The sequence below is a fragment of the Rhinoraja longicauda genome, unplaced genomic scaffold (assembly GCF_053455715.1).
Source record: "Rhinoraja longicauda isolate Sanriku21f unplaced genomic scaffold, sRhiLon1.1 Scf001173, whole genome shotgun sequence".
Taxonomy (NCBI): domain Eukaryota; kingdom Metazoa; phylum Chordata; class Chondrichthyes; order Rajiformes; family Arhynchobatidae; genus Rhinoraja; species Rhinoraja longicauda.
Genome location: NW_027602389.1, coordinates 17,414 through 37,387, shown reverse-complemented (window position 1 = coordinate 37,387; position 19,974 = coordinate 17,414). Strand labels below are relative to the sequence as shown.

General features: G+C 44.0%; 1 protein-coding gene across 1 annotated transcript; it reads left to right on the top strand.

Annotated features, from left to right (window-relative positions):
- Positions 1 to 234: 234 nt before the first annotated feature.
- Positions 235 to 18,156, top strand: LOC144591595 (nuclear factor 7, ovary-like; the record flags this gene model as incomplete). The annotated part of the gene is made up of 5 exons (XM_078395656.1): positions 235 to 339; positions 4,392 to 4,622; positions 8,249 to 8,271; positions 14,858 to 14,976; positions 17,426 to 18,156. Coding segments are annotated over 5 exons (1,002 nt in total), but the record flags the coding sequence as incomplete, so codon positions are not given.
- Between the last annotated feature and the right edge of the window lie 1,818 nt (positions 18,157 to 19,974).

Genomic DNA, 19,974 nt, shown 5'->3' with positions numbered 1-19,974 from the left:
GCCTGTTTTATGGAATATGGAAAAAATGACAAGCAAATGGGTGTAATCCACACAAGGAGACCGCCTCATGGAGAAACATGGTGGACCAGGTTGAAACTAGATGGCTGGAGCTATGAGGCTGCTCTGCCAACTGAGCCAGACTATAATTGGGGTTGATCTTCCAGATCATTGACAACAGACTTTAAAAATGTCGTCTTTTTCAGGAGACCTATGTGACTTTTTTTGCGCGTTTCTCTGTTCCAGGGAATGCTACGGAAAGAAATAGAGTCCCTCAGTGAACAAATGCTTGATTGCTGTGAAAGTCAGGATGAAGAAGAAGAAGATGTAAATAAACTGAAGGTACGAAGGGCCGTTTAAAGGTCCCACATCAAAGCACAGTTGAGATGGGAAACGAAAAAGTTCATGTAAAAACTAGTGTGGCGGTCCAATGTCATGCATGTGAGATATTGACTCAATCTAGCACCAGGTAAATATTTAATTTCCGTGCCTTTCACTCCATTATATATTTGATCTGTTGTAATATTTTGTTTCCTCCGATTCCAGGCCAAAGATCACAATGATCATTTGCTCATGGTTCCAGCATCCTGAGTTTCTTGTGCCTTCATTGAAAGGCCCGATGTTTTCTCCAACTACACAGCATGAGAAGCGTAGGGAAGGGAGCAGGAATCAGACAAGTGGTCCATCAAAACACAAAGTGCTGGAGTAATGCAGTGGGTCAGGTCAGGCAGCATCTCTGCAGGGGATGGATAAGCAATGTTTCGGGCTGTTTGTCCATTCCTTTCACAGATGCTCCTGAACCGATCAGTTCATAGTCATATAGCGTAGAAACAGGCCCTTCAGCCCAACTTGCCCACACGGGACAACATGTCCCATCTACACTAGTCTCACCAGCCTGTGTTTGGCCCATATCCTTCTAAACCTACCTGATCCGTGTACCTGTCTAAATGTTTCTTAAACGTTGCAAGGGTACCTGCCTCAGCTACTTCCTCAGGCAACTCGTTCCATACACCTATCACCCGTTGTGTAAAAAAGTAACCTGCTGAGTTACTCCAGCTTTTTGTGAATAAAAAAGTAACCCCTCGGGTTCCTATTAAATCTTTCCCCTCTGCATGTATGTTCTCATCCACATCTTTGCTATAAATGACAAACAGCAATGGGTCCACCACCGAACCCCATGGCACACCATTAGTCACAGGCCTCCAGTCCGAAAAGCAACCTTCCACCATCATCCTCTCCTTCCTTCCATGAAGCCAGTTTTCTATCCATTCAGCTTTCTTTCCTTTGATCCCATGCGATTGTAAGGGGTTTCTGCGCCGATCTTTCGCCCGACCTAAGGTCCCCGTGCCTTGCTCTGATCCCTTGACCAGGCCGTGCACACTGGTTCCCCGTGAGTGGTTCGACCCACTCACCCCCTACGGTTCTAGACACTGGACTTAGATGCAGGAGCGTTTATAGTGCAGAAAAATTCCACCAGACCAGATTTGAAAACCAGGGTTTAAATGAAAAAGGCTTTTATTTAGCGCTTGGGACTATTGTCCATGAATACTTATATATTGCTATACGACATATCTATTAAACACATATTGAATCACATGAATACCTTGGACTTATGAATCACAAAACGCACAGTTCCACAAGACGTATACACGAATACCTTTTTCGCTGAATTCTTAAACACACAGTTCTACAAGACATCTACACGACTGTAAGTTGGGGAACGTACGACACATCGCAAAATTGACCAACACATATTTCTTTACACACCCAACGTTTATTCAAACCACCCTCCCCTCTACACTAAACTATGTCCAGGGTACATGCTCACCATGGGGCTATTACTGGGGTTACTGGCTGTTGGTGCGGCAGTATTTCTCCTCGAGTTGCGTGCCTGTTCCTCTCTCTTGCCTGTCTTTTCTTCCTCCTGCATTCGTTTTCTTGCCTGCTTGCGTTCCTTGCAGGTTTTCTTCTTCCGTTTAAAACCCAAAAGTCGTGGCCAGTTATACTATTTCTGACCCGTCCTATCTCCCGCCAGATCTTGGAATCTCTTTGTTTAAAAAGATATGTATGAGTTTTCTCTCTGATCTGCGCTTATGTCCGGGGATACCGGGGATGGCCAGACGGTGTTAATTGGTATTTCCTTGCAAGGTGATGGGTTTAACTGGTTTCCCATCACCTACCAGGTAGTTTTCTATGGGCTATTGTGCCCCCGTAACGAGATTAACTGTGTAGGTCGGCTTGGGGCATTGTGAGTATGCTGATGTCAGTGCCCCAGTGTCTGGACTTCGACCTGGTTTCGCAAGCTTCTGCATGGCCAATACCCATCCATTGTTCTGGCCGTGGCTTTGCAGAAACCTAGAGACTGGGCTGTAAGGTTTTTGCTTTTGTGGCTGGTCACGAGGTCCTGCGGCCATCTTAGGACCCACAGATTGTGACATCCCTTGGAAAAAACCGACCGCAGCCTTTCTCCGCTATCAGCCCCAGTCTCCCGTTTAAAATGTTCAAACTGCAGCTCTTTGGTTTTGTGTTGCTTTCAGAATTGGGGAAAACTTCTCAAATCTTTCACGATGTATATTTCCGACAGCACTTTGTATTTTGCTCAAGATTCCAGTATCTGCACTTCCTTGTATCTCCATGTGCTCCATCAAGCCTGTCCACCTTTCTAGTCATAACTTTTGACTTCTCTCTATTATCATATCATCATATCATATATATACAGCGCGGAAACAGGCCTTTTCGGCCCACCAAGTCCGTGCCGCCCAGTGATCCCCGTACATTAACACTATCCTACACCCACTAGGGACAATTTAAAAAAAAACATTTTTACCCAGTCAATTAACCTACATACCTGTACGTCTTTGGAGTGTGGGAGGAAACCGAAGATCTCGGAGAAAACCCACGCAGGTCACGGGGAGAACGTACAAACTCCTTACAGTGCAGCACCCGTAGTCAGGATCGAACCTGAGTCTCCGGCACTGCATTCGCTGTAAAGCAGCAACTCTACCGCTGCGCTACCGTACCTATTACATCAATTCATCTATGACATCTCTCCAGTCTGAAGAGTTCCAGAGGTTCACAAAACCTTTGAGCAAACAAAAATCATTCCCTTTCCCTTGGAGATAAAAGGAACTGCATATGCTGGAATCTTGGACAAAACATAAAGTGCTGGAGGAGCTCAGGGAATCAGGCAGCATCAGCGGACGAAATGAATAGGTAACATTTTGGATCAGGACATTTCTTCAGGCTCATTCCTCAGATTTCTTTCTTCATTCCCTCCTTCAGTAGGTAAAGCTGTTGGCTGAATCTATCGTGTTCTAGATTGTCCCAACCAGAGAAAGTATCCTGTCAACAAGACAGACACAAAATGCTGGAGTAACAGTGGGACAGGCAGCATCTCTGTCTGAAGGAATGGGTGACGTTTTGGGTCTTGACCCTTCTTCAGACTGAATGAGGGGAGAGGGTGATACAGAGATAATGAAATATGTTTTGTGTCTATCTTCGGTTTAAACTAGCATCTGCAGTTCCTTCCTGCAACATATCCTGTCAACAACTCCATTCAGAACCTTATTCACTTCCCATATAATACAACTCCTTTTAATGATGTCAAGTTAATGAACCTATTCAACACAGCCTACTGTAAACAAGGAGATTGAATCTGCACCACAGTGTCAAACCATCACCATCCCAGAACATGGGACAAGCCCTTTGGCCCACAATGTCTGCCAAACATAATGACAGGACCAACTCTTATCTGCCTGCACATTGTCCATATCCCACCATTCACTTGCCTGTCCAAAAGCCTCTAAAATGATTCTAATGTATCTGCCTCAACTCCCCCCCCCCTTACAACAGCACATTCCAAGCACTCACCACCCTTTGTGTAAATAAAAATACTTGCACTGCACATCTCCCTTAAACTTGCTCCTCTCACCTTAAAGATGTTTCCTCCCACGTTCCAAAGATGTGCAGGTTTATATGTTAAATGGCCTCTGTAATTTGTCCCCAGTGTGTTGGATAGAGCTAGTGAATGGGTGATCACTGGTCACCACACACTTGGTGGGCCAAAGGCCCAGTTTCAACGCTGTATCGCTAAAATAAAAAGAAAGGTAAAGACCGATTAAAGATAGTTCAAAGGTCTCCAATGAGGTAGATGGTTGGGCAGAACTGGTCTCTAGTTCGTGAGAGGATGGTTGAGTTGCGTGGAAACAGCTGGATGAAACTGTCCCTGAATCTGGAGGTGTGTGTTTTCAGTTATAACCTAGCATAATGTTCAGCTGTGGCATGGTGGAACAAAGAGCCTGTTCCTGTGCTGTACTGTTTCCTGTTCTGTGCTCCACGACCCATGAACTTCTCACCTTGCACTGGGTAAATCCACCTGTTGTTTATTCCATCAGAAAGAATCTGCGGCTCTGCAGAAGAACATTGAATCTAAGTTCGAAGAACTGCACCAGTTTCTGCACCAGGAAGAGAAAAAGCTGAAAACAATACTGGAGCAAAAGGAAAATGCCATATTGCAACAAAAAGATGAAAATCTAAAGAAAATCTCCGAACAGCATGCATCACTTAAGAAAGCAATCTTGGACATGCAAGAAAAACTGAGTCTGGAAGATGCAGAGTTTATGCAGGTATTGTCTATTGTTTACATGGGAAACATGATGCCATTACCATTCAGATTCTAAAACCCAATGTACAGTAGAGAACTCCATCAGTCCACATTCAGAACTTTGGCAGCATCAGTTCCAGAATGGGTGGTACGGTGGTATAGTTGCCGCCTTACAGCACTTACAGCGCCAGAGACACAGGTTCTATCCCGACTACGGGTGCTGGCTGTATGGAGTTTGTACGTTCTCCCTGTGACCGCGTGGAGTTTCTCCGAGAACTTTGGTTTCCTCCCACACTCCAAAGACGTGCAGGTAGGTTAATTGGCTTCGTAGAAATGTAAATTGTCCCAAGTGTGTATGGGAGAGTGTTTATGGGTGAGGATCGCTGGTCGGCACAGACTCAGTGGTCGGAAGGGCCTGTTTCCGGGCTGTATCTCTAAACTCTAAACCAAAATCACAGCTTTTCCAGAATCTTGCATCGTATTCATTCATACTCCAACACACTTAATTAATATAGAAACAAGAAATTGCTGATGCTGGTTTCCACAAGAGGATACAAAGTTCTTGAATAGCTCAGCAGGTCAAACACCATTGAACATGCTGCTTCACCTGCTGTTATAACAGCACCATCAAACATGCTGCTTCACCTGGTGTTATAACAGCACCATCAAACATGCTGCTTCACCTGCTGTTATAACAGCACCATCAAACATGCTGCTTCACCTGCTGTTATAACAGCACCATTGAACATGCTGCTTCACCTGCTGATATAACGGCACCATCAAACATGCTGCTGGACCTGCTGAGTTATAACAGCACCATCAAACATGCTGCTTCACCTGCTGAGTTATAACAGCACCATCAAACATGCTGCTTCACCTGCTGAGTTATAACAGCACCATCAAACATGCTGCTTCACCTGCTGTTATAACAGCACCATCAAACATGCTGCTTCACCTGCTGTTATAACAGCACCATCAAACATGCTGCTGGACCTGCTGTTATAACAGCACCATCAAACATGCTGCTTCACCTGCTGTTATAACAGCACCATTGAACATGCTGCTTCACCTGCTGTTATAACAGCACCATCAAACATGCTGCTTCACCTGCTGAGTTATAACAGCACTATGTACACTAATGAGGTCTGAATCACTCTAGAGGAGGTTCTGACCCAATTCATCATGTTTCCTTTCCCCCTCGACAGATGCTGCATGATCTGATGAATTCCTCAGGCACTTTGTGTTTTGCACTGTTTTAAATCAGTGTTTACAGATGATATGTAGAATAACAATAAACATTCCAGTTAACTCGTTATCACCTACCCCACAGGCAACAATGGACCATTGTGAGTTACACCTTTCCTCGATCATCGTTTTTTGCATATCTTTCATTCATTTCTTCTATGTACCTTCTATATCTCTCATTTTCGTTTCCCCTGACTCTCAGTCTGAAGAAGGGTCTCGACCCCAAACCTATTCCTTTCTTCCAGAGATGCTGCCTGGCCCGCTGAGTTACTCCAGATTTTTCCAGTTCTATTCCAGTTAACCAGGTACATTTAAACAGAGCACTGGAAGCAGAACGAGGCAAGTTTCAAGGAAGCATGGGGAGTGGGGCCCAGGTGAGTTTTAAGGGAGAACTGGTTAAGTCAAGTTGAGCTTATTGTCATATGAATACAGTGAGGGACAGATGCAGTGAAAATCTTGCCTCTTGCACCATCACAAGCTTATAGACACGATCAGCACACAGAATCATGTTAGACTCAAGTTCTGCAAGCCAGTGAAAAGGAAAAGACTAGTTGGGCATTGAGTATAAGTGTCAGGAAGGCACAATGCAGATTTTTAGCACTTTGGTTAGACCTCATTTGAAGTATTGTGTGCAGTTCTGGACACCCCAATATAAGAAGTCTGTAGAGGCCTTGGAGAGAATGCACGAGATGTTGACCAGAATGATGCCTGGATTACAGGGAATTAGTATCAGAAGAGGATGGACAAACTTGGATAGTTTTCTCTGGACTGTCGCTGTTTTCTCTGGACTGCTGTAAGTAGATCAAATTAAGAGAGCCACCGGGTAGACAGTCAGAACCCTTTCACATGGTGGAAATATGAAAGATTAGTGGGCATAGCTTGATGGTGAGGAGACAAAATATAATGGAGATGTGTGGGGCAGGCGAGGGTGGTTGGTGCCTGGAATGCAGGGCCAGGGGTGGTGGTGGTGGATGCAGGACCAATACTGGTGTTTATGGGCTTTTAGACAGGCACGTCATGGTCACGTGCAGGCAGATGAGATTAGTTTATCTTGGAACAGGCATTGTGGGCCAAAGGGCCTGCTCCAGTATTGTGCTGTGCTGCTCTGTGAGTGTGGAACTTTAGCACCAGAATGTTGAAGGAAGAATGGCAACTAAGAGTTGGAAGGAACTGCAGATGCTAGTTTAAACCGGAGATAGTTTGACTTCTCTAACTTCAAGTAACCCTTGCTTTCCCTCTCTCTCTCCATCCCTCCCCCTTCCCAGTACTCCAACCAGTCTGACTGTCCCTGATTACATTTTATCTCTGATTGCTTTGTTGTTACCTTCTCATCGCTAACAATGATCTACTCTACACTTTCCTTCATCTCCACCCCCTTTGATGTCTCGTTCTCACACCTTATACTTTCTTATCTCTGTATCTCCCCCTCCCCTGACTCTCAATCTGAAGAAGGGTCTCAACCCGAAACGTCACCCATTCTTTCTCTCCAGAGATGCAGCCTGTCCCACTGAGATACTCCAGCATTTTGTGTCTATCAGTGGCGACTAAGATCCTGGTGTGTTAAAAGGAACAGGGAAATCAACAAGTGATGTGGCAAATTGGATGCATCAGGACTTCCAAATAGTCACATCGTGAAATAATAGAGGTTTATTGCACCAAAGAATCATTTCCTCATAGGTCTGTGAGCTTCAATTTTAACAGTTTTTCCTGTTAATAGACCATAGAACATGGAACATTGCACAGGAGCCGACCTTTCAACCCACAATCTCACAGCTGAATATGATTCCAAGTTAAACTAATCTCTTCAGCCTGCACATGATCCATATCCCTCCATGCCCTGCATATACATGTGCCTATCTAAAAGCCACTTAAATGCTGCTATTTTATCGACATGCCCTCCACCGAGAATTTCGAACTATGAGTTCGGTATTGAAACCAATGTCCAAATCTTGTGACATTGTAAAGTCAAATTGCAGTTTTTACACAATAATATTGGAAATGCATTTTTACCATTGTTTAAGTTTCTGACAGATCTTTGTAATGCAATGTTGTAATAAAAGGCCCACCCTTTTATTGGTGGTTCAGCGATAAAGTTGCTGCCTCACAGCACCAGGGACCTGGGTTTGATCCTGACGACGCGTACTGTCTGTACAGAGTTTGTACGTTTTCCCCATGACCTCCGTGGGTTTTCTCAGAGATCTTCGGTTTCCGCACACACTCCAAAGCCGCACAATTTTGTGGATAATTGGCATGGTTTAAATGTAATTGGTCACCAGTATGTGCAGGATAGTGTCAATGTGCGGGGATCGCTGGTCGGTGTGGGCTCAGTGGGTCGAAGGGCCTGTTTCTCTGCTGTATCTCTACAATTAAAAAGTAAAACTAAAACAATCTTCTCTCTTTCAGGATATTAAAAATATTCTTGGCCGGTAAGTGCATTATTGTCCATATTTGGCTGACAATTATATATTCTGTAATGCAACCCATTCCACCTGTAGTCCTTTGCATTTTTGGATACGGATTGCAGGCAAAGTGAATGAATACTTGGGTTCATTGGAGCAAAAAACTTTAGGGGCTGGAAATCCAGAACAAAGACAGGAGACACACGGAAATGCAGATGCTGAAATCTTGAGCAAAACACAGGGTGGTGGAGGAACTCAGCGGCATCTGTAGATGAAATGGACAGGCGACATTTCAGGTCGGGACCCTTCTTCATACTGATTGTAGTAGCAGGGAGAAAGCTGAGAAGGAGTGGTGGGCGGGACAAACCCTGGCGAGTGATAGGTAGATACAGTTTGGGCGGGGGTTTATTGGCAGTGGAATAAGTGACACAGGCTGGAGATAAAAAGGCAACAAACATGTGTCAGATAAGAAGAGAGGATGAAAGGAGGGATGTAGATGGAAGGGGACATGGTAAGATACATAGAACAGACAGCACAAGAACAGGCATTTCAGCCCACAATGTGTACGCCATACATGATGCCAAGACAAACCATTATCTGCTTGCACATACTTTTTTGAGGATGTAACAAGTAGATTGGATAAGGGAGAGCCAGTGGATATCGTGCATCTCGACTTTCAAAAAACCTTTGGCATGTTCCCACACAAGAGATTAGTGTGCAAAATTAGAGGCCGTGGTATTGGGGGTAGGATATTGATATGGATAGAGAACTGCTTGGCAGACAGGAAGGAAAGAGTAGGAATTACCAGGTCCTTTTCAGAATGGCAGGCAGTGACTTGTGGGGTGCTGCAAGGCTCGGTGCTGGGACCCCAGTTATTTACAATATATATTAACGATTTAGATGTGGGAATTAAATGTAACATCTGCAAGTTTGTGGATGACACGAAGCTGGGTGGCAGTGTGAGCTGCGAGGAAGATGTTATGAGGCTGCAGGATAAGTTGGGTAGGTTGGATAAGTGGGCAGATGCATGGCAGATGTAGTATAATGAGGATAAATGTGAAGTTATCCACTTTGGTGGCAAGAACAGGAAGGCAAATTATTATCTGAATGGTGTCAGATTAGGAAGAGACTTGGGTATGCTTGTACATCAGTCACTGAAAGTAAGCATGCAGGTACAGCAGGCAGTGAAGGAAGTTAATGGCATGTTGGTCTTCTTTGCGAGAGGATTTGAGTTTAGGAGCAAGGAGGTCCTGCTGCAGTTGTACAGGGTCCTGGTGAGACCGCACCTGGAGTATTGTGTGCAATTTTCGTCTCCTAATTTGAGGAAGGACATTATTGCTATTGAGGGAGTGCAGCGTAGGTTCACCAGGTTAATTCCCCGGGATGGCGGGACTGACATATGTTGAAAGAATTGGTCGACTGGGCTTCTATTCACTGGAATTTAGAAGGATGAGAATGGATCTTATACAAACATTTCCATTTCTTAGAGGATTGGACAGGCTAGATGCAGAGAAATATTTCCCGGTGTTGGGGGAATCCAGAACGAGGAGTCACAGTTTAAGAATATGGGGTCGGCCATTTAGGACTGAGATGAGGAAAATCTTTATCACCCAGAGAGTTGTGAATCTATGGCATTCTCTGCCACAGAAGCCAGTGGAGGCCAATTCGCTGGATGTTTTCATGGAAACAAACATACAGTCGATAGATAGAAAATAGGCGCAGGAGTAGGCCATTCAGCCCTTCGAGCAAGCTCCGCCATTGAATGTGATCATGGCTGATCATCCACAATCAGTACCCCGTTCCTCCCTTCTCCCCATATCCCTTGATTCCACTAGCCCTAAGAGCTCTATCTAATTCTGTTTTGAATGCATCCAGTGTATCGGCCTCCACTGCCTTCTAAGGCAGAGAATTTTCTTCACTGCCTGCGGTAGCTGCATGCTTACTTTCAGTGACTGATGTACTAGGACACCCAGGTATCGTTGCACCTCCCCTTTTCCTAATGTGAAGCCATTCAGATAATAATCTGCCGCCTTGTTCTTGCCACCAAAATGGAAACCTCACATTTATCCACATTAAAATGCATCTGCCCACTCACCCAACCTATCCAAGTCACCCTGCATCCTTAAAGCATCCTCTTCACAGTTCACACTGCCACCCAGCTTTGTGTCATTTGCAAATTTGCTAATGTTACTTTTAATTCCTTCATCTAAATCATTAATATATATTGTAAATAGTTATGGACCCAGCCTTGCGGCACCCCACTAGTCACACCCTGTCATTCTGAAAGGGATCTGTTAATTCCTACACTTTGTTTCCTGTCTGCCAACCAATTTTCTATCCAGGTCAATACCCAACCCCCATGTGCTCTAATTCTGCCCACTAAATTCCTGTGTGGGACCTTATCAATGACTTTCTGAAAACCAGATACACTACATCCACTGGCTCCCCCTTATCCATTTTACTTGTTACATCCTTAAATAATTCCAGAAGATTAGTCAAGCAGGCTTTCCCCTTCGTAAATCAATGCTGACTTGGACCGATCCTGTTACTGCTATCCAAATGTGCTGCTAATACATCTTTAATAATTGACTCGATCATCTTCCCCACCACCAGTGTCAGGCTAACTGGTGTATAATTCCCTGTTTTCTCTCTCCCTCCTTTCTTAAAATGTGGGATAACATTAGCTACTCTCCAATGCACAGGAACTGATCCAGAATCTATAGAACATTGGAAAATGATCACCAATGCGTCCACAATTTCTAGAGCCACCTCCTTGAGTACCCTGGGATGCAGCACCTCAGGCCCTGCGGAATAATCAGCCTTCAATCCCATCAGTCAACCCAACACCATTTCCTGACTAATGTGAATTTCCTTCAGTTCCTGTCACCCTAGATCCTCTGTCCCCTAGTACACCTGGGAGATTGTTTGTGTCTTCCTTAGTGAAGACAGAACCAAAGTACCTGTTCAACTCGTCTGCCATTTCCTTGTTCCCCATAATAAATTCACCTGCTTCTGTCTTCAAGGGACCCACATTTGTCTTAATTAATCTTTTCCTTTTCACATACCTAAAGAAGCTTTTACTATGCTCCTTTATATTCTTGGCTAGCTTACCTTCGTACTTCATCTTTTCTCCCGGTATTGGCTTTTTAGTTAACTTCTGTTGTTCTTTAAAAGTTACCCAATCTTCTGGCTTCCCGCTCATCTTTGCTATGTTATACGTCTTCTCTTTTAGTTTTCTCCTGTCCGTGACTTCCCTTGTCAGCCACGGTTGCCTCTTACTCCCCTTAGAATCTTTCCTCCTCGTTGGAATGAAATGATCCTGCATCTCCTGGATTACTCCCAGAAATTGCTGTTCCGCCGTCATCCCTGCGAGGGACCCTTTCCAGTCAACTTCGGCCAGCTCCTCCCTCATTCCTCCATAGTCCCCTTTGTTCAACTGCAAAACTGACACTTTTGATTTTAGCTTCTCCTTCTCCAATTGCAGATTAAAACTTATCATATTATGGTCACTACCTCCAAATGGTTCATTTAACTTGAGTTCCCTTAACAAATCCAGCTCATTGCACAACACTAATCCAGAATTGCCTTCTCCCTGGTAGGCTCCAGTACAAGCTGCTCAAAGATTCCATCTCGGAGGTACTCGACAAACTCCCTTTCCTGGGGTCCAGTACCAACCTGATTTTCCAAGTCTACCTGCATATTGAAATCTCCTATAACCACCGTAGCATTACCTTTGTTACATGCCAATTTTAACCCCTGATGCAACTTGCACCCGATATCAAGGCTACTGTTTGGGGGCTTGTAGATAACTCCCATTAGGGTATTTTTGCCCTTACAATTTCTCAATTCTACATTAACTCTACATCTTCTGATTCTATGTCACCCCTCGCAAAGTACTGAATTTCATTCTTTACCAACAGAGGTACCCCACCCCATCTGTCCACCTGTCTGTCTTTTTGATAGGATGTATAATCCTGAATATTCAGTTCCCAGCTCCGATCCTCTTCAGGCCTTGTCTCTGTAATTCCCACAACACCAGACATTAGCTACCAATCTCTAACTCAAGGGAGAGTTAGATTTAGCTCTTCAGGCTAATGGAATCAAGGGATATGGGGAAAATGCAGGAATGTGGTAATGATTTTGGATGATCAGCCATATATGGCGGTGCTGGCTTGAAGGGCCGAATGGCCTACTCCTGCACCTACTGTTCTTTGTTTCTATGTTTCACTAGTTCCACCTAAAGGCATGCTCTCTGCAGCCTTACAAACTTGCTTCCAGAATATGTTTATCCAGTTCCCTCAAAGACTACAGTGAAACATGTCTCCACCAATTCTGCATCCGTATGTTCCAGATTTGGACAACATGCCAGCAGTTTAGTTTAGAATGAAATGATGTCCATCAGAAGAACTGCCAAGGGACGTCCAAAAGGACATTCCTTGGCAGTTTAGAGATACAGTGTGGAAACAGGCCCTAAAGCCGGCACTGACCAGCGATCCTTGTACACTATCCAATACACTAGGGACAATTTACCATTTTTACCAAAGCCAAATAAACTATGAACCTGTATGTCTTCGGAGTGTGGGAGGAAACTGGAGATCCCAGAGAAAACCCACACAGGTCACGGGGAGAACGTAGAAACCTTATAGAGATAAGGACTCATAGTCGGGATTGATCCCGGGTCTCTGGCACTGTAAGGCAGAAACTCTACTGCTGTGTCTGGTATGGAAGTTAGAATCATTTTTCATTATGATGTTCTTAATACTCTTCCCCTATATTGCATACCCGTTGCATATAATCTTTTACCATTCCTCCAATGTGAAGAGTCCTTCAATATCAAATTTATCCAGACCCTTCATTACTTCACATAATCAATTACATTTCTCCTCAGCCTTCTCTTCTCCCAGCTTATGTAAGGGCTTCATTCTTCAGAAATGTCTGTAAGTCAATTATTCAGCAAGTCAGAAACAGTAATCTTCCATGGCCATCTCACAATATACTTGCTAAAGTTCTTTAGAATCATTGAATAATAACCCTAATTTTACCTGTGATCAAACAAATGGAATATACTTTGGATCCATTAGTTAATGAATACCATGAAAAATTCATTATTGGTGTGGCACAGTGGTATAGCGGTGGAGTTGCTGCCTTACAGCGCCAGAGACTCATGTTCGATCCTGACTATGGGTGCTTTCTGTATGGAGTTTGTACATTCTTCCTGTGACCATGTGGGTTTTCTCCAGGTGCTCCGGTTTCCTCCCACACTCCAAAGATGTACAGGTTTGTAATTGGCTTTGGTAAAATAGTAAATTATCCCAAGTGTGTAGGATAGTGTTAATGTGATCGGAGGGCGGCATGGACTTGTGGGCCGAAGGGCCTTTTTCCGCACTGTATCTTTAAAGTGCAAGGTGTATTGCTTTATTCTTATTTATTATTGCTGAGGATAGCACTATGGTGCAGCTGGTAAAGATGCTGCCTGGCAGCGCCAGAGACCTGTTTTGAACCTGACTTCGGATGCTGTTTGTGGAGAGCTTGTACTTTCTCTTGTGTAGGAAGGAACTGCAGATGCAAGTTCAAACCGAAGATAGACACAAAATGCTAGAGTAACTCAGCAGGACAGGCAGCATCTCTGGGGAGAAGGAATGGGTGCCGTTTCGGGTTGAGACCCTTCTTCAGGCAAATTGTCTAAAGAAGGGTCTCAGCCCAAAACGCCATGCATTCCTTCACTCCAGAGATGCAGGGTTAATTGGCCTCTGTTCATCGCCCCAAGGGTGTAAGGACTGGATGGGAGATTGGGATAACATGGAACGATTGTGAACGAGTGATCAATGGCTGGCATGGACTTGGTGGGCCAACAGGTTTGTTTCCGGACTATATCTCTATAATTATTCCTGGCTTAAAAAATCAGTCTTTCACTCGGTCATGCAATCGTTACCTGGGAAGCCCCTGAGGCTCCAGTCCTTCTAATCAATGTAACCAAAGCACTGTTATTGTACATCATTTCCACACCCTCTCCAATATCCTCACACTTAATTCCTCTAACACACACACAGTTCAGAAGGAATATCCATTACCTATGGAGAAGGTTAATAGCTGGTGGCTGTTAAGCTACCAGCAATGGATAATAAAAACCAATGTCTCATGTGCAAGGGATGCGATATGATACAATACGATAGAACTTTACTTATCCCAGGAGAGAAATTGGTCTGCCAGCAAAATACAACATAAAACACAAGATACATGAAGCATGGAATTTAAGTGCTGAGTGGAAAGTCCAATATTTGGGATGCAGTACGGGGAGTTCAATACTATCAGAAGTGCTGCCTTTTGGTTGAGGTCTCCATTTGCTTTCTGAGGTAGCCCTTGCAGAATACTATAAAAACCAACTGAGAATTCCTCCTTGGTCAATAACTATCCCCAATCAACACATAGAATAGCTTGATTTATATATTTCTTATATATGTTGTTCATATTTCCCTATGACCTAAGTCTTGGATAGTAGTCTCTGAAAAGTCAGAAGTTGAGGGCAGTGCTGACAAGTATATAAAGTGAGATCATAGATATGGTGTATCATTCTACTTTTGCATCTCAGCGATACTTTTTATTTCCAACACAGGTGTGAAAACATGCAGTTCCAAAGACCCGCCAGAGTTTCCATTGACCTCAGTCAAGATGATTTCAGTGGCCCCTTTCAGTTCAGTCTGTGGAAACGGATGCTGAAGTTAATTAATCCAGGTAAACTTATCTTCCAGTAGAGTCGAGGAATTATGGTGTTTGAAATATGGAAGAGATTTTGATAGAGGTGTGAGGAAAAATTGACACATTTGGTCCAGTCTGAAGAACGGTTTCGCCCTGAAACGTCACCTATTGCTTTTATCCAGAGATGCTGCCTGACCCACTGAGTTACTCCAGCTTCTTGTGTCTAAGTTCAGTGTAAATTAGCCCCTGCATGTCCTTCCTACACATTTGGGCCAGGCCAGCCCACAGGTTCAGTAGCGATACACCAGATATGTAACACGGCTGGTAATCCTGGGGCCTGAACTCACAGTTTAAAGAGTTCAGTACAGTGCAGGAGCAAACTCTTTGGCCCACAATGTCCATGCCGACAATGAAGCCAAGATAAACTAATCTCCCCTACCTGAAACCTATACCTCCATTCTCTGCATATCCATGCACCTCTCTAAAAGACACAATGGTGTCTGCCATCACCACCTCATCCAGCAACATGCTCCAGGCATCCTCTGTGTTAAAAAAACATGCCCCGTACATATTTTTTTAACTTCATCGCTCTCACCTTAAGGCCACCTCCTGTGGTGCACAACATTTTCACCCTGGGGAAAAAAAGGTTGTGAATGTCTACCTTATCTCTGCCTTCCATCAGTTTAAGCATTGCTGCTATCAGCTTCATATCACACGATGGAAACTGTGTCATTTAAATTCAATTCATAATTTGGAATTTGGAATTTCATAATTTCATAATTTGGAATTTTGGAATAATTTGGAATATCTGGCCTAGATTAAGATGACCATGAAAAATGCAATAGCCAATAGGTGCAGGAGGAGGCCATTCGGCCCTTCGAGCCAGCACCACCATTCAATGTGATCATGGCTGATCATTCTCAATCAGTATCCCGTTCCTGCCTTCTCCCCATACCCCCTAACTCCGCTATCCTTAAGAGCTCTATCTAACTCTCTCTTGAATGCATTCAGAGAATTGGTCACCACTGCCTTCTGAGGCAGAGAATTCTACAGATTTACAACTCACTGACTGAAAAGGGGTTTCCTCATCTCCGTTCTAAATGGCCTACCCCTTATTCTTAAACCCCTGGTTCTGGACTTCACCCAACATTGGGAATATGTTTCCTGCCTCTAATGTGTCCAACCCCTTAATAATCTTATATGTTTCGATAAGATCCCCTCTCATCTTTCTAAATTCCAGTGTATACAAGCCTAGTCGCTCCAGTCTTTCAACATATGACAGTCCCGCCATTCTGGGAATTAACCTAGTAAACCTACGCTGCACGCCCTCAATAGCAAGTGTATCCTTCCTCAAATTTGGAGACCAAAACTGCACACAGTACTCCAGGTGCGGTCTCACTAGGGCCCTGTACAACTGCAGAAGGACCTCTTTGCTCCTATACTTAACTCCTCTTGTTATGAAGGCCAACATTCCATTGGCTTTCTTCACTGCCTGCTGTACTTGCATGCTTCCTTTCAGTGACTGATGCACTAGGACACCCAGATCTCATTGTGCGTCCCATTTTCCTAACTTGACAGCATTCAGATAGTAATCTGCCTTCATATTCTTACCACCAGAGTGGATAACCTCACACTTATCCACATTAAACTGCATCTGCCATGCATCCGGCCACTCACACAACCTGTCCAAGTCACCCTGCAACCACATAGCAACTTCCTCACAGTTCACACCGCCACCCAGCTTTGTATCATCTGCAAATTTGCTAATGGTACTTTTAATTCCTTCATCCAAGTCATTAATGTATATTGTAAATAGCTGCGGTCCCAGCACCGAGCCTTGCGGTACCCCACTAGTCACTGCCTGCCATTCTGCAAGGGACCGATTTATCCCCACACTTTGCTTTCTGTCTGCCAACCAATTTTCTATCCATGTCAGTAACCTACCCCCAATACCATGTGCTCTAATTTTGCCCACTAATCTCCTACCTGGGACCTTGTTGAAGGCTTTCTGAAAGTCAAGGTACACTATATCCACTGGCTCTCCCCTGTCAATTATCCTAGTTACATCCTCAGAGGTGCAGGTGAACCTCTGCCTTACCTGGAAAGACTGTTTGGGTCCTTGGATGGAGTCGAGGGGAGAGGTAAAGGGACAGGTGTTGCATCTCCTGCAGTTTCTGGGGAATGTACCTGGGGAGGGAGTGGTTTGGGTGGGAAGGAACGAACTGACCAGGGAGTTTTGGAGGGAACGGTCTCTGCAGAAAGCAGAAAGGGGTGGAGATGGGAAGATGTGGCCAGCGGTGGGATCCTGTTGGAGGTGGCAAAATGTTGGAGGATTATATGTTGTATGCGATGGCTGATGGGATGGAAGGCGAGGACAAGGGGGACACTGTCCTTGTTACGAATGGGGAGAGGGGGAGCAATGTGTCAAAATGTTTGATTGGCAAATCGTGTGAATTCACCATGCAGACTTTTTTCTCCTCTTCAGTCCCGATCAAACTGAAGCTGAATCCGAACACTGCGCATCCAAGACTCATCCTGTCCAGTGACCTGACAGCCATCAGACTCGGTGCTAAACAAATGGTCCCTGACAGACCAGAGCGATTTGTGCAGTGGCACGGTGTCCTGGCATCTCAGGGCTTCAACACTGGGAGCCACTACTGGGAGGTAGAGGTCGGAAGGAACACTATGTGGAGTGTGGGAGTGGTAAAAGCATCGGTACCGAGGAAAGCGGAGTTCACACCGGAGCAGAAATCCGGAGCCTGGGTATTGTGGCGTCTGGGAGAGGAATATACCACTATGTCTTCACCACGTACTGCCCTCCCTGTTCCAGTCAAACCCCAGAGATTGGGCGTCTACCTGAACTATGAGGCTGGCCAGGTGACACTGTACAATGCCGATTACATGTCACATCTGTACACTTTCACGGACAAGTTCACCGAGAAACTCTATCCTTTCTTCTTAACGGGCTGCAACATTGATTCATTGCAAATAGTCCACTTGCATATATAGGTTTATTTGGTGAACGCGCGGTCAACCTTTATGAGGAGACACTTGAAACTGCCCTACTCCAGGGGTTATCAGTGTTAATCAGTGAGTCTGATAAGTCGTTCCAACAATGTCCCCACCTGTAAACTCCATCTTTAGATATCTAAGACCAAGTGGACCTGTTGGGGCCCAAATCTCTCATGCATTGGTGCAGCACCCTCTCCTCCCCCCCTCCCCCCTCCACCCCACCCCTCCCCCTCCCTCCCGAGGAGATAGATTTAAACTTTAAAATGTGAATAACTTTAAAAATATAACACCGATTTCAAAGAAACTTCTTCCATTAGCACCAAAGGGACGACGGTGAGTAAGGTGGGCCTAAAATTGTCACGCTATCGTGTAACGTTTTGGCTGTAGTTCAGGAACAAACAAACAAACGACAGTTTTAGTAAGTCGATGTCCCTATCTGCAAAAATTCCTGAGCCAAACATCTCTACCACATTCTGATGCGTTAAACTTGCCCTCACTACCCATCTTTTTGGCCAATTAACACTGAGCTTACCCATCTTCATTTATTCCTATTTTTCTCAACTTAAATATATACGAAATTCTGGAATGCTGATAAAAAATCAGCAAATCTACAGGTTTCTAAGCAAATTATAAGAAGATAATGTGAAGGAGACTTCACAGGCTAGTGAGAAGAGGCTTTGAAGCCAATTATAAAAAGTTAATGTGAAGAAGACTTTTAGAACGTTTGATATTGTGGTCACTATGTTCCAAAGCGTATGTGAACGGGTGATCACAAGTCGGCATGAACTCTATGGGCCGAAGGGCCTGTTTCCATGCTGTATCATTCAATTCAATAAATCACCTGCAACTTAAATACATTTTGTCCAAATGAATCACAGGCGGCACAGTGGCGCAGTGGTAGAGTTGCTGCTTTACAGCGCCAGAGAGCCAAGTTCAATCCTGACTACGGGTGCTGTCTGTACGGAGTTTGTACACTCTCCCCATGACCGCATGGATGCTCCAGTTTCCTACCAGATCTCAATGACATGCAGGGTTGTAAGTTGGCCTCTAAATTGTCCCTTGTGTGTAGGATAGAACTAGTGTATGGTTGATCGTGATCGGTATGGATTGTTTACACGCTGTATCTCTAAACTAAATGAAACATCACATTTCTCCATATTTCATTTGTAAATTCTGAGTTCATTCTGATAACCTACCAAATGTCCACTTTAAACTGGCTACAAAATCCTCCTCATAGGTTAGCATATTAGTTTCAAAGGAAGGCTTTGAAATTTGACATGAGCAAATAAATCTACAAATTAATTTCTCCCTTGCGTTTGCTCATGTTATCAAATTTGGTGAATGTGATACAAAATTAACTGAAAATCTTGCCAAGTGACTATTTCATTTGTCATTCAAAAAACCTATGTCTGCATGTGAAGGAACTATACATCAATTGAACGTAAACTATGAACAGATTTATCAATAACTGCATAATATTAGTTGCATTCGTCGCTTTCAAGTTTGGTAACAATCATTTTATAATACAATCAATTCAAAATATATGCCTCTTTAGAACTGCCTGTTCCATTTCAGTTAATTTTAATTGATAATTGCTTGCAAAAATTAGTTGTTTCTTCTTTACCATAATTTAACTGTACATAACATTTATAAATAATCGATTCTTCACATCCATAACCCAAAGTAAATGTTGATTCATTTCACATCTGTTACCGCGCAAATAAAGGTCAACAAGGCTGCATGTTTTAAGCTAATTAAATAGTTACTATGCAAACCTATTTTTCTTTTATTTTCTTTCGACAGCTTAAATTTCTGTCCTTTTTTTCAAAATTATAGTTCATGTGTTAAGATATTTCTCCTGGTTTGATGTTAAATTCAAAATCAGATGCTGATTACAGAATATACAAATGAATGGACAGAAATGTGTGATGCTGCACAGTGGTGCAGGTGGTGGAGCCTCTGCCTCCCAGTGCCAGAGACCCAGGATCAACCCTGACCTCGGGTGCTGACTGTGTGGAGGTT